This window comes from Macaca nemestrina, chromosome 13 (genome assembly GCF_043159975.1).
Source record: "Macaca nemestrina isolate mMacNem1 chromosome 13, mMacNem.hap1, whole genome shotgun sequence".
In the NCBI taxonomy this organism is placed as follows: Eukaryota; Metazoa; Chordata; class Mammalia; order Primates; family Cercopithecidae; genus Macaca; species Macaca nemestrina.
In genome coordinates, this window is record NC_092137.1 from 27,560,069 (window position 1) to 27,575,885 (window position 15,817).

At 42.8% G+C, this 15,817-nt stretch overlaps 1 protein-coding gene across 1 annotated transcript in view; it reads left to right on the forward strand.

The window, feature by feature from the left end:
- The window catches only part of LOC105479909 (SPATA31 subfamily H member 1), a 42,793-nt gene that overhangs the window by 25,737 nt on the left and 1,239 nt on the right, over positions 1–15,817 (forward strand). Inside the window, exon 5 of the mRNA XM_071076428.1 lies at positions 189–15,767. Coding sequence (XP_070932529.1) covers positions 189–15,767 — 15,579 coding nt within the window. The remainder of the gene's footprint in view (positions 1–188; positions 15,768–15,817) is intronic.

Sequence of the window (15,817 nt, forward strand, 5' to 3'; positions counted from 1 at the left end):
AATGGGAACAGTTTCCTCCCTTTGTCCTGGTGGAGGAATTCTTTCTATAAGTAATTGATGTTGGGGAAAGAAACTTTTTTTTTTTTCCAAATTCTCCTTCAGGCCAAAAATATTTTGCATTTGAAATGGCCACTTTTTTTCCTTTTCCTATTTCAATGCAAACTGAAACATTTCTCTTTATTTCTTAGATCAAGGCTTATGGAACAGGATTTGCCTGAATCACAGGATGTGATTTCTTCCTCTACCACCTCTGTTCTTGTGGCTCAGAAGACTGTTCTATGCTGTTGTGACTATAAGAAAGGAAAACATTCTACTGACCACAGCATCTCCTTTAGTTCATCGTGCAATGACTCCAGTCTGTCTCATCTTCCTGTCTTCTCTGAAGGAACAACTTGGGAATTCCGGAGCCATAGTTTACCTATTTCCAACAAAAAGCAATCATCTGTGTTCAGGAACCAAGGCAAAACCCTGCCTCCTTTTCGGCTCTCAGAGCCCCAGAAATCAAAACTTTTTCAGAATTTGGCAGATCTTTCACCCTTACAACCTCAGAACTCTTTTATCAGCTCTATTTCTGAACCCCTAAATATCTGCAAACAAAAAAGGAAAAAAAATGATGAGAGAATGAGCAAGAGTCATTTGACATCAGATCATAAGCCAAATTCTCTTTCCAAGAAGAGACCACGACTTCCAAGGTGGGCTACATTCAAGCTCTCTCCTTCAGTTAGAAGGGAGCTAGAAGGACATATGTCTCGGAAGGTTTTTGCATTGCAGCAACAAACAGCACCTTTACCTTTGAGGAAATCATGGGCAATGCTGAATTATATAACTGAAGTACAAGGAGGAGTTGCTGAATCAGAAAAACCCCAAACTCAATTATCTATGCCCATTCATCAAAACACTGAGCAAAATATCAACAACAAATTCTCAGACCTTCCATCATTTCAGCTCCATGTGAATGCTGGAGTGGGATCTGGATCAAATAGCACAGAAACAAAACTTTCACAGTCACTTATATCAGATAAGCAGTTCCAACCTGGGGATGGCCCCCAAATCCTTGGATCCAAGCCTTTAGTTACATCAATAGGCACTCTACCTCCAAGAAGTTTAGAAGTTAATGTAATTCAAGAGGAAACTCCTTTACTGAAGAATGATCGAAAACACATGCTAGAGCTTAGTATAGAGAAGAGGGTCATAGATTTTCCAGAAAAAAGGATACAGCAGCACAAGACACAAGTGACTAATGTGGAGTTGACCCCAAGGCTATCATATCAAGTCAAAGACAGCATAAAGGTAACTCCACTGGCATTACTTCAGGTCATGGATTCAATGGGGATGATCCCAGAATCACATTCAGAATTTGCGGGTTTGTTCCCACAGCTGCCAAGTCAAGTTGTGAAACCAATGGAAACCACAGAAACAGTGAGCATAACCCCCAAACCATCAAATCAAGTCATTCAGTCAATGGAGGCAGCCCCAAGGTCTCAGCACCAAGTTACGGAATCAGAGAGGATGGCCACAAGATTACTGAATCAAGTCACAGATAATAAGAAAGTAACTCCTGTAGCACTGCTTCAAGTTATGGATTCTATGGGGATGATTAACAAATCACATCCACATACAGAATCAGTGGGAACGACTCCAACACCACAATATCAAGTCATAGAGTCAGTAAAGATGAACACATTGTTGAACCATCAAGCCACAAAACCAGAAAAGATGAATCTAAGGCCACAACATGCAGTTATGGAAACTGTGGAAATGATGCCAGGACCACAGCATAAAGTCATGGAATCAGTGGGCATGACCTCAGGGTCACAAAGTCAAGTCATGGAACAAGGAAAGGCTACTCCAGGGCTAATACGTCAAGACACAAAATCACTGGACATGATCTCAGCACCATTACATCAAGTCATGGGTTATGCGAAAGTAATTCCAGTGGCACTATTACAAGCCATGGATTTCAGGGGGATAATTCCACCAGCACAGCCACATGTTATAGAATCTGGGGGCTTGACCCCAAGTTCACAGTTGCAAGGTAGGAGATCTGTTCATCTGGTCCTACCACCAGAGTTTCAAGATATAAACACTGTGGAGTTGGCCCTAAGACCATCAACAGAAGATACAAAATCTGCAGATTTGGCCCCAAAGCCATGGTTACAAGATGTTAGATCTGAGAAGGTAGCCCCGGTACTATTGCTTGAAGATGTGAAAACTCCTCAAATGGTACAATGTAGGAGGTTAATTCCTGAGACACAGGTGCAAGAGATGAAATATGGGGAACTGACCAAAGGGACACAATTTAAGGAAGTAAAAGCTGCAGAGATGAGCCCCAGTGAAGCCACAGAGCCTGAAAGATTGATCCCATGGCATCAAGCCTCAGAATCTTTAGAGATGATCTCAGGACCAGGATATCAAGGAAAAGAAGCAAAGTTAACCTCTGACACCTGTCACCAAGTAGAAAAATGTATTGGGTTGACACAACCATCTTTAGGAACTACCCCAGGGCCACTAAGCCAAACTTCAGAATCTGTGGAGATGAGCTCAAAGTCATTCCAAGACACTCTTAAGACGATGCACCAACTTGGAAAAGCAATGGGGGAAACTCCAGTATCACAACGCACAACAAAAGAATCTCTGGATTTGATACCAGGATCAGAAATGCAAAGTGTGAAATCAGAGGTGTTGACCACAGAGCCACAGCCCCATGATATGAAGTTTGTTCACTGCAATCTAGGGCCATGTTCAGAAGTTACTGAATTGTCAGAGATACCCCCCATGTCAGAATATAAAGAAACTGTGGGGTTGGCATTGCCTCAAGTTGATAAGACCCAGGGGGTCATCCCAGTACCACCACATGCAGAAACAGGATTTTTGGAGTTGACTCTAGGACCAGGCACGCAATATGAGAAATCAGAGCCACTACTGCAAAATTTGAAATCTATGGAGTTAACCAGTGAGTCATCTCCATTAGTGATAGGATCTAAAAATTTAATTACAGAACCAAAACCACATGTTATGGACCTGACCCCAGGGCCACAGCTCCAGGGAGAAAAGTCTAAGCAGCTGGATCTAGAGTCACAATTGCAAGATATGAAATATGTGAATCTAATCCAACAGTCAACTACAGGAGTGGTAGAATCTGAGGAGATGATGCCAGAGCTACTGCTACAAAGTATGCCACTGGAGGATTTGACTAAGATGGAAGAGCTCCAAGGTGTAAAATATGTGGATTTAAATCTAGGCCCATCTCAGCCAAGTGTCAAATCTTCTGGATTGACCCCAGGGCCACAGTTGCCAAGTGTAAGATTTTCAAGGGTATTTCCAGGACCACTTCTTCAAGGCGAAAAACCTGTAGATTTAATCTCACAACTCCCACATTATGGTGTGAAATCTGATGAATTGACCTCAGATTCCCCAGTTCAGGACATCAAATTGTCAGATTTTACCCAAGAGCCAACACATCAAAGTGTCAAATTTGTTCAGCTGACTCCAGAATCACAACCTCAAGATGTGAAATTTGTGGAACTAAGCCCAGGACTATGCTTGCAAGATGTCAAATTTTCTGATTTGATCCCAGAGCCAAAGCATCAAAGTTTCAAACATATGCAGTTGATACCAGGAGCTCAGCTCGAAGATACAAAGTCTCTAGGTTTTGTACCAGAGTCATCTTTGCAGTCAAGCCAAGGGCCACACATTGAAGATATGAAATCTGTTCTGTCTACTGAAGGACCACAGTTTCACAGCATGAAATCTGTGAAATTGACCTCAGAACTACCATTTCAAAGTGTAAAATCTGAGGAAGTAAACCTAGGGCCATGGCAGCAAGATATCAAATTTTCTGAATTGACTTCAAGGCCAAAGCTGCAAGGTGTCAAATTTGGGGATCAAACCCCAGGATCAATGTTTCATAGTGTGAATTCTGTAGAGGTGGTTCCAGAGTTAGGGCTGCAAGATTCCAAATTAGCAAAGATATTTCCAGGAACTCAAAGTATGAAACAGGTAGAGCTTAACCCAGAGCTGCAGCTACAAGATGTTAAATTTTTTGATTTAGTACCAGGAACTCAACCTCAAGGTGTGAAATCTTTAGACTTAAACTCAGGGCCACAGCTACAACGTGTAAAATTTTTAGAGATGACCCCAGGGCCAAAGATGCAAGGTGTACCACCTGTGGCAATGGCTCCAGGGCCAGAGGGGGAAGGGGTTAAGCCTGAGTTGTTAGTACCAGAGCCACTGTTTCAAGGTGTAAAATATGTAGCAGGCAACCAAGAACCAAGCCTTGAAGCTGAAGTTTCCTATAAATTAGTCTCAGAACCACAAATGCCAGATGCAGAATCCGTGGAGTGGACTCCTGGGCCACAGTTGCCCAGTGTAAATCATTCTGAGTTGACCAGACAACCACAGTTACAAAGCATGAAATCTTCTGAATTGATGCAAAGACCACAGTTACAAGACATAAATCCTGTGGAGTGGAGCCCAATCTTAAAACTTCAAGGTTTCAAATCTGAAAAGCTAACCCCAGAGCCACTATTAGAAGATATAAAATCTGCAGAATTAATCCCAGGGCCACATTTGGGAGATGTGAAAACTATGCAGTTAACACCAGAGCCAGAATTGGAAGATGTCAAATATATGACGTTAACCCCAGAGCCACAGGCAGGCAGTGTAAAACTTGAGGAGGTAACCCCAGGCTCAAAGCTTCAATCTGAGTTGCTGAGCTCAGGACTGGAAGATATGAAATTTGTGACCTTAACTCCAGGACCATGCCTGGAAAGCATGAAATCTATGGAGATAATTCCAAGTCCACAGCTGGAAGGTGGGAAATCTGTGGCGATAACCTTAGGGTCACAGACAGAAGATGTCAAATCTGTGGAATTCACCCCTGATTCCGAGCTTCAAGGTGTAAAATCTGTGGAGTGGACTCCATGTTCAAGAATTCAAGATGTAAAAACTGAGGATTTGATCCTAGGTACACAGCTGCAAGATATGAAAACTGGAAAATTAAAACTCGGGCTAAAGATGCAAGGTGAGAAGTCTATGGCTTTTGCACCAGGGCCGTTGCTTCAAGGGGTTAAATCTACGGAGATGCTTCAAGGGCCTCAGCTACAAAGCGTGAAACCTGAAGAACTGACTTCAGTCCCACAAATGCAGTCCCACATGAAATTTGGGGAGATTACTCCATGTTTAAAGCTTCGAAGTTTAAAATCTATAAAGGAGACTCAAGATCCACATCTGCAATGTGTAAAATCTGTAAAGTTGACCCCATGGCAAAAGAGGCAGGTAGTAAAATTTGTGAATGTAACCAGAGGAGAAGAGTTTGAAGAAGTAAATTCTGCGGATTTAGTGCTAAAGCAACAGTTTCAAGGGATGGCACCTGTGGATTTAACCCTTGAGCCTGAACAGGATGGTCAGATATCTGTAAACTCACAGGAGCAGCAATGTGTGAATTTTGAGCAAGTAAAGAAAGGGTCTGAGTCAGAAGGTGTAATGTCTTCGGAGTTAATTCCAGAGCCAAAGTCTGACCTACAGTCGAAAGGTGTAAAATCATCTGAATTGACTCTAGAATCAAATATGCAAGATGTAAAAACTAAAGAGTTTAAACATGAACCACAGTTGCAAAGTATGAAATATCCCAAGTTGACCCCAGGACCACAGTTGCACCAAGTGAAACCCTTGGGCTCAACTGTAGAGCCACAGATTCAAAGTGTGAAAATTCTGGAATTAAACAAAGACCTAGAGCTTAGAAGAATGAAATCTGTTCAGTGGATAACAAGACCTGAGTTCCAAGGTCTAAAATCTGTAGGGTTAAATCTTGGGTCACAATCTCGAAGTGTCAAACCCGCAGAATTGAAACTTTCCATACAGTTGGGAGATATGATAGCATCTAAATTGGTTCTAGACCCAAAACTTCAAGGTGCAAAACCTATGGAGTTTAACCATGGGCCACAGTTGCAGTGTGTAAAAACCTCTGAGTTGTCTTCAGGACCACAGCTGCAAAAAGGGAAAATGCTGGCATCAACCTCAGAGCCACAACTTCAAGGTGTGAAAACTGTGGAGCTAAACCAAGACTCACAGCTTGGAAGTGTGAAATCTGTGCAGTGGATACCAGGACCTGAGTTCCAAGGTGTAAAAACTATGGGGTTAAATCTTGGTTCACAATCTCAAGGTGTCAAACCTGGAGAGTTGAAATCTTCCATAGAGTCAGGAGGTGTAAAGTCATCTCAACTGACTCTAGGGCCAAAACTTCAAAGTACAACATCTATGGAGTTTAACCTTGGGTCACAGTTGCACTTTGTGAAAGCTCCTGAGTTGTCCCAAGGACCACAGCTGCAAAAAGAGAAAATTCCAGCATCGACCTCACAGCCATATTTTCAAGGTGTGAAAACTGTGGAGTTAAACCAAGACTCAAAGCTTGGAAGTGCGAAATCTGTGCAGTGGATATCAGGACCTGAGTTCCAAGGTGTAAAAACTGTAGGGTTGAATCTTGGTTCACAGTCTCAAGGTGTCAAGCCTGCACAGTTGAAATCCTCCACAGAGTCGGGAGGTGTAAAATCATCTGAACTGACTCTAGGACCAAAACTTCAAGATGCAAAATCTGTGTTTAGCTTTGGGCCACAGTTGCAATGTGTGAAAACTCCTAAGATGTCCCAAGGACCACAGTTGCAGAACAGGAAAATTCTGGTGTCAACCTCAGAGCCACAGCTTCGAGGTGTAAAAGATGTGGAGTTAAACCAAGACTCACAGCTTGGAAGTATGAGCTCTGTGCAGTGGATACCAGGACCTGAGTTCCAAGGTGTGAAATCTGTGCTAAAATGTGGTTCACAATCTCGAGTTGTCACAACTGTAGAATTGAAACCTTCAATACAATTAAGAGATGTGAAGTCATCTGAGTCGATTCCAAGGCCAAAGCCCCAAAGTATACAACCCTTGACATCACTCCAGGAACATCAGTTGCCACGGCTCGAACCTATTGATTTGAAATCTGGGCTACAGTTGAGAAGTGTGAAATCATGTGGCCCGATTTCAACATCAAAGCTGTGTGATATTAAATCTGTGGCATTCAAACCTGGGCTTCATTCACAAGATGTGAAATCTTCTGAGTTGACCCCAAGACCACAGTTGCACAAAGTGAAACCCGTGGAGGCATACCCAGGAACACAGCGGCAAGATGTGAAGTCTCCAGTGTTTACACAAGAGCCACAGTTTTCAGGGGTGAAATCTGGAGTATTAAGCCAAGAGCTACAATTACAAAGTGATAAAACTGTAGCGCCGAACTTCTTACTACACTTGAAAAGCATGAAATCATCTGAATTGGCTTATCAGACAAAGCTTCCAGGTATGAAATCTGAGGAGTTCAACTCTGGGCCACAATGGCAATGTGTCAAATCTTCTAAGTTGAACCCTAAGACAAAGTCCCAAGACATGAAGTTTATAGAGTTAAAGCCCAGTTCACAATTGAAAGATATCCCATATTCTGATTTGACCACAAAGACCAAGATTCAGGGTGTCAAATCTACAGACTTCAAACCTGGGCCACAGTTGCAAGGAGTGAAATCTTCTGAGTCGATACTGAAGACAAAGCTTCAAGAAATGAAATTAATGGAATGCAACCTAGGCCCATGGTTGCAAGATTTGAAATCTTCTAGGTTGATCATAGGTATAGAGCTTCAAGACATTAAATCTATGGATCTCAGTTCTGCACCACACTTACAGAGTGTGAAATCTTCTGAAGTGATTCCAGGGGAAAAGCTTCAAGGTGGGAAATCGGTAGAATTCAAACCTAGTCCAAAGTTACAAAGTGAGAAATCTGATTTGACCCTGGGGAGGAAGTTTCCAGGTGTGAAATCTGTAGAGCTGGAATCAGGCCCACAGTTACAAGATATAAAATCTTCTGATCTGATCATGGGTATAAAGCTTCAAGATGTAAAATCTATGAAGTTCAGTTCTGGACAACACTTTCAAGGTATAAAATCTTCTGAGGTAACCTCAAGGACAAAGTTTCAAAGTATGAAATCAATGGATTTCAATTCTGGACAACAGATACAAAGTGAAAAATCTTCTGAGTTGATTCAGGGAACAAACCATCAAGATGTAAAATCTGTAGAATTCCACCATGGTCCAAAGTTACAAGGTGTGACATCTTCTGAGTTAACACCAGAGACAAAACTTCAAGGTGGGGAATCTGTGGAGTTCAACTCAGGCCCACAGTGGCAAGATACAAAATATTCTAACTCAATCATGGGGACAGAGCTTCAAGATGTAAAATCTATGGAGTTCAGTTCTGGATCACACTTGCAAGGTATAAAATCTTCTGAAGTGATCCCAGTGACAAAGCTTCAAAAAGTGAAATCTGTGCTCATGCCTAGGCCAATGAGGCAAGATGTGAAATCTTCTGAATTGACTCTAGGTACAAAGGTACAGGATACGATATCTTTGGGGTTAAACTCAACTTCACAGTTACAAGATAGAAAATTATCTATGTTGACACCAGGGATACACCTTCAAGATGTGAAATCTGTAGAATTCAATCCTGGGGCAAAGTTGGAAGATATGAAATCTGGGTTGATAAAGCTTCAGACAGTGAACTCTACAGAGGGCAACCATGACCCAGAATTGCAGGTTGCAAAACTCTCTAAGTTGGCCTTGGAATCAAAGATTCATAGTGTGGCACCTTCTGAGTTCAATGCTGAAAAGCAGCAGCAAGATGAAAAATCTCATAAATTGAATCCATGGCCAGACCTTCAAAGTGTAAACTTTATGGTGTTCAATCCTGAGTCACATCTGCAACATAGAAAATCTTCAGAATTATGCACAGGGACACAGCTTCAAGATGTAAAATCTATGAAATTCAATCTTCAGCAACAGTTGCAGGGTGTGAAATCTTCTGAGTTGTGCCTAGGAACAAGGCTTCAAGGTACACAATCTTTAGATTTCAACCCTGGACCACAATTGCAAGGATTAAAATGTGCCAAGTTGACTACTGGGCCTGAGCTTCAAGGTATAAAATCTAAGGTGTTCTGCCTTGGACCATGTTTGCAAGATGTGAATTCTTCTGTATCCATTCCAGAGCCACCACTTCAGTGTGTAAATTCTACTGTGTGCAACCCTGGGCTACCTTTGCAAGGTGTAAATTCTGCATCCATTCTAGCACCTAAACTTCAGTGTATAAGTTCTAATGGGTGCATCCCTGGGCCAAATTTGCGAAGTGTGAATTCTTCTGCATCTATTCCTGAGCCACCACTTCAGTGTGTAAATTCTATTGAGTATAATTCTGGGCCACATCCACAAAGTGTGAATTATTCTGCATCCATTCTAGGTCCCAAACTTCAGTGTGTAAATTCTAGTGGGTGCAACCCTGGGTCAAATTTGCGAGGCATGAATTCTTCTGCATCCATTCCAGAGCCACCACTTCCATGTGTAAATTCTACTGGGTGCAGCCCAGGGCCACATTTGCAAAGTATGAATTCTGCATTCATTCCACAGTCACATGCTCAGTGTGTAAATTCTATTGGGTGCAACCCAGAGCCATATTTACAAGGTATGAAATCGCCTGAATTAACTCCAGTTTCAAAACTTCAAGGTATGAATTGTTCTGAATTGAACCCAGGGACAGAAATTCAAAGTAAGACACCTATGATATTCAACCCTATACCACATTTGCAAGGTTTAAAATCTGAATTGACTCCAGGGTCAAAGTTTCTATGTGCAGCACCTATGGAATGTAACCCTGGGCCACAGGTGCAGTATGTGAATTCTTCTGAGTTGAATCCAGGGCTAAAATTACAATGTATAAATTCTAGGGAGTGCAAACTTGAGCCACACTTGCAAGGTGTAAAATCAGGGACAAAATTTCAAGTTATGAAATCTTCTGAGTTGCATCCAGGGCCAGAGCTTCAAGGTATAAAATCTGTTGTGTTCAACTCTGTGCAACATTTACAAGATGTAAAATATGAACTGACTCCAGGGACAAAATTCCAAGATATAACACCAAAAGAGTTCAACTCTGGCCCACAGCTGCAAGGTATGAATTCTTCTGAGTTGAATTCAGAGTCAAAATTTCAATGCATAAATTCTATCAACTTTAATCCAGGGCCACAGATACAAAGCATGAAACCCTCTGAACTGAACCCTGGGTCAGAATCTCAAAGTACAAAATCTATTCTGTTCAATCCTGGACCACACTTGCAAGGTAAGAAATCTTCTGAGTTAACTCCAGGAACTAAGTTTCAAGGAGTCCAATTTTTGGAGAAGCACCTTGGCTCACAGCAAGTTGTACAACCTGTGTTCACTTTGGGTCCTCAGAAAAATGGTATGAAATCCGTGGTATTTTTACCAGAGCCACTGCTTAACGATGTAAAGTCCATGGAGATAAATAAACAGCCATTGCTTTATGATGCAAATTCTGCAAAAATGATTTCAGCCTCTGAGCTGCCGGACATAAAATATGAGGTATTTACATTAGAGCCATGTTTTCAAAAAGTGACATCTGTGGAGTTAAAACCAGAACCGTATCCTCAAGGTATGAATTCTGAGGAGTTGCATTCACACCTCAGGCAGCATAGTATGAGATCTGTGGTATTTGTACCAGAGCCATGTTCTCAAGATGTGAAATCTGTGAAGTCAACTCTATGGCCACAACCTCAAAGTGTAAATTCTTCAGGGTTGACATCATGCTTTGGGTCACAATGTGTTAAATCTGCGGCCTTTGCATCAGAGCCATGTTCTCAAGATGTAAAACCTATGGAGCTGACACCAGGGGCCCAACAGCAAGGTATAAATTATCAAGAGTTGACTTCAGGATGGCAAGATGATGAATCAATGATGTTGGCACCAGAGTCAACTAGGAAGTTCCCATCAGGACCACTGTTGACTAGTGTCAGATTTTCAAATTTGTCTCCAGAATCACAGCAACAAGGTGTGAAATCTTTGGAGTTTACTCTAGAGCCAAAGTCGCAAAGCATAAAACATGTTAAATTATCTTCAGTGTCTCTGCAGGAAGCTATAAAATCTGTGGAATTAGCACCAGAGTCACTGCTTCAAAGAGCGAAATATGGGGAGCAAACTCCAAAAACAAATTATCAAATCATGGAATCCTCTGAAATAATCCCTAGACCAGGGCATCAGTTTACAAAATATGCAGAGATGATCCCACAGCCAATGTATCAAGTCCCTAAATCTGCAAATTTGATTTCAATACCAATTTATCATGCCACAGAATCTTCAGAAATAGTGCAAGGATTGGCACATAAAGGCATAGATACTGTAGAGAAATCTGTGGGGTTGACCCCAAAGATAACAGGTAGAGCCATTGAATCCTTAGGGATGCTGCTGCAGCCAGATCTTCAGGTACCAAAATTTGTTGATCTGACTCCAATGGTAAGGGATCAAGGCTCAAAATTCTTAGGATTAACTCCAGAGAAAAGCTACCAAATCCTAGAAACTATGGAATTGCTCTCTCGGCCACAGGCCCGAGTCAAGGATTTGGGGGAGTTATATATGAAGCCACTGCAGCAAACTGTGGAATATGAAGGGATTACTCCGGAACTCAAGCATTACTTTACAGAAGCTATGAGGTTGACCACTGAGGCAAGGATACATGCAAATGAATTCTTTGGAATGACCCCAAAGCCAACAAGTCAAGCCACTGGATTTGCAGAGAGATCCCCAAGGCTCTGTACTCAAAACTTAGAATGTGTGGAGGCGATCTCTGAGAAAAGACTGCAAAGGGAAGAATCTGTGGTATTGATTCCAAAGTCATTACATCACGTCCCAGATTCTGCTTTAGGGATGACACCTGGGTTAGGACATCGAGTTCCTGAATCTGTGGAGTTGACTTCTGAGTCAGGAGTGCAGGTAGAGAAAACTTTGCAATTAACCCCCAAACCACAGCATCATGTGGTATCTCCAGGGATAATATTAGGGTTAGGACATCAAGTCCCAGAATCTGTAAATCTGACCTGTAAGCAATGGCTACAAAGGGAGGAATCTTTAGAGGTGCCCCTGAAGCAAACAAGTCAAGTTATAGGACATGAAGAATCTGTAGAGCTCACCTCTGAGGCACGGCAGCACAGGGAGGTATCAATGGGGCTAACAAAGTCAAAGAATCAAAGTATGAAATCTCCAAGGACAACCCCAGGACCACTGGGTAGAATTGTAGAATTTATGAGGATTAGTCCAGAGCCACTAGATCAAGTCACAGAATCTGCAAGGACACAGCTTCATGTTGCTCAGTCTGAAGAGGTAATCCTCGTAGATGTCCCAAAAGTTGTTCAATCTGTGAAAGTGACCCCTGGACCACCATTTCAAATTGTAAAGTCTGTGACAATACCAAGGCCAACCCCTCAAATGGTAGAATATATTGAGTTGACTCCAAAACTGCAACATGTGAGACCTTCAGAGCACCACTCAGGGCCATGTTTGCAAGATGTGAAATCTACGAAATTAATCATAAAGCCAAAACACCAGATTTTGGAAACAATGGAGTTGACAGGGTTTCAAATTGTAAAAACTATGCTAATCCCAGGGCCATCCCTTCAAATCGTAAAATCTGAGGAATTAGCACCAGGACCAATTCCTCAGGTTGTAGAACCAATAGGAGTAGCCCTAGAATCAGGAATTGAAGCAATAAATTGTGTGGATTTACTTCCAAGGCCACATCTTCAAGAACTTATAGTACCTGCAGAATTAACTCCAAGGCCACGTATTCAAGTGAAATCTGAAGAATTAACCTCACCGCAAACATCTCCATTTGAGAAACATACGATATTGACTCATAAACAAGGGCTTCAGGCTGTGAAATCCACAGTGATAAAAACGGAGCCTCCTAAAGTTATGGAAACTAAGGATTTGAATCTAGGACAGGTGTGTCAGAATAGGGACTGTGAGAAGTTAACATCAGAAGAGTTACAAGCAGGGACTGACTTCTCTAGGTTCCTACAAAGCTCTTCAACCACACTCATTTCAAGCTCTGTCAGAACAGCATCTGAATTAGGAGGACTTTGGGATTCTGGGATACAGGAAGTATACAGAGCTTTGGATATAAAAAACCCTGGGACAGATATTTTGCAGCCTGAAGAGACCTATATAGACCCTACTATGATACAATCTTTAATTCTTCCCTTGGCCCTTCATAATCAAAGCTCTGATAAGACAGCTAACACTGTGGAAAACCCATGTCCTGAGATTCCAGGAGTGGATGTCATATCTAAAGAGACAACCAAGAGGAAGCAAATGGAGGAGCTAGAGAACTCACTTCAGAGACATCTACTACAAAGCTGGAGATCACTATCTAGGACATTCCGGGCAGAATCAGGGGTTCAAAAAGGTCTCATCAAGTCTTTCCTGGGTAGACAACACAATGTCTGGGAGAGTCATGCCTGGAGGCAGCGACTACCAAGAAAATATCTCTCCACTATGCTAATGCTGGGTAATATTTTAGGGACCACTATGGAAAGGAAACTTTGTTCTCAAACATCTTTAGCAGAAAGAGCCACTGCAGATACCTGTCAATCTATTCAGAATTTATTTGGGATTCCAGCTGAACTGATGGAAGCTTCTCAGAGCCTGCCAGAGAAGGGTCCAGTTACTATTTCTCAGCCTTCCGTGGTCAAAAACTACATTCAGAGACATACTTTTTATCATGGTCATAAGAAAAGAATGGCCTTAAGGATATGGACACGTGGCTCCACATCTTCCATAATACAGCAATATTCTGGGACTAGAGTGGGAATAAAAAAGACAAATTTAAGGTTCAGTGGTATATCCCAAGAAGTCATTCAGCATATGCCTGTCTCATGTGCAGGGGGCCAGCTTCCTGTCCTGGTAAAGTCAGAGTCTTCCCTCAGCATATTTTATGATAGAGAAGATCTTGTTCCAATGGAAGAAAGTGAGGACTCACAGAGTGATTCCCGGACAAGGATTTCTGAGTCCCAACACTCCCTCAAGCCAAATTATCTTTCACAGGCTAAGACTGACTTCTCAGAACAGTTCCAGCTGCTACAAGATCTGCAGCTAAAAATAGCAGCAAAACTCTTAAAGAGTCAAATACCCCCTGATGTGCCTCCACCTCTAGCTTCAGGTCTAGTCCTAAAATACCCTATCTGCCTACAGTGTGGTCGATGTTCAGGACTTAACTGCCATCATAAATTACAGACCACTTCGGGGCCTTATCTTCTTATCTATCCACAGCTCCATCTTGTACGCACTTCTGAAGGCCATGGTGAGATTCGGTTGCATCTTGGCTTTAGGCTGCGAATTGGGAAAAGACCCCAAATCTCAAAGTATCGTGAAAGAGATAGACCCATCATACGGAGAAGCCCTATATCACCATCACGAAGGAAAGCTAAAATCTATACTCAAGCTTCCAAGAGTCCTGCTTCCACAATAGATTTGCAGTCTGGGCCTTCCCAGTCCCCTGCTCCTGTACAATTCTACATCAGGCGAGGACAACGCAGCAGCCCTGACCTAGTAGAAAAGACAAAAATTAGAGCACCTGGGCACTATGAATTCACTCAAGTTCACAACCTACCAGAGAGTGACTCTGAAAGCACTCAGAATGAAAAACGGGCTAAAGTGAGAACCAAAAAGACCTCTGATTCAAAATATCCAATGAAGAGAATCACCAAGGGACTTAGAAAACACAGAAAGTTCTACAAAAACAGCAGAACCACAATAGAGAGTCCCTCTAGGGAATTACCAGCCTATTTAAGAAGGAAGAGGATTGGAGCAACTCAGACAAGTACTGCCTCTTTAAAAAGACAACCTAAGAAACCTTCCCAGCCCAAGTTCATGCAACTGCTTTTTCAGAGCCTAAAGCGGGCATTCCAAACAGCACACAGAGTTATAGCTTTTGTTGGGCGGAAGCCTGTGGACAGGACAAGGCCAGACAACTTGTGGGGAAGCAAAAACTATTATCCAAAACAAAACACCAGGGACTATTGCTTACCAAGCAGTATCAAAAGAGACAAGAGGTCAGCTGACAAGCTAACACCAGCAGGCTCAACCATTAAGCAGGAGGACATATTGTGGGGAGGAACGGGCCAGTGCAGATCAGCTCAACAGCAAAGAAGAGCTCACTCTTTCCAACCCAGACCTCTTCGACTGCCCAAGCCTACAGATTCCCAAAGTGGTATTGCTTTCCAAACTGCCTCAGTGGGGCAGCCTCTGGGAAGTGTTCAAAAGGACAGTAGTAGCAGATCAAAGAAAAACTTCTATAGAAATGAAACCTCAAGCCAGGAGTCTAAGAACTTGTCCACACCAGGAACCAGAGTTCAGGCCCGAGGAAGAATCCTACCTGGTTCCCCTGTGAAGAGAACCTGGCACCGACACCTTAAAGAGAAACTCACACACAAGGAGCACAACCACCCCAGCTTCTATAAGGAGAGAACCCCACACAGTCCTTCCGAGAGAACCCGTCATAACCCCTCTTGGAGAAACCATCGCAGTCCCTCTGAGAGAAGCCAACGCAGTCCCTCGGAGAGAAGACAACACAGTCCCTCTCAGAGGAGCCACCGTAGTCCCTCTCGGAAAAACCATTCCAGTCCCTCTGAGAGAAGCCGTCGCAGTCTCTCTTGGAGGAATCACTGCAGTCCCTCAGAGAGGAGCTGTCACAGTCTCTCTGAAAGGGGCCCTCACAGTCCCTCTCAGAGGAGCCATCGCAGTCCCTCTCAGAGGAGCCATCGCAGTCCCTCTCAGAGAAGACATCACAGTCCCTCTGAGAGAAGCCATCGCAGTCCCTCTCAGAGGAATCATCGTGGTCCCTCTCAGAGAAGGTATCATAGTCCCTCAGAAAGAAGCCGTAGCAGTCCCTCTGAGAGAAGAC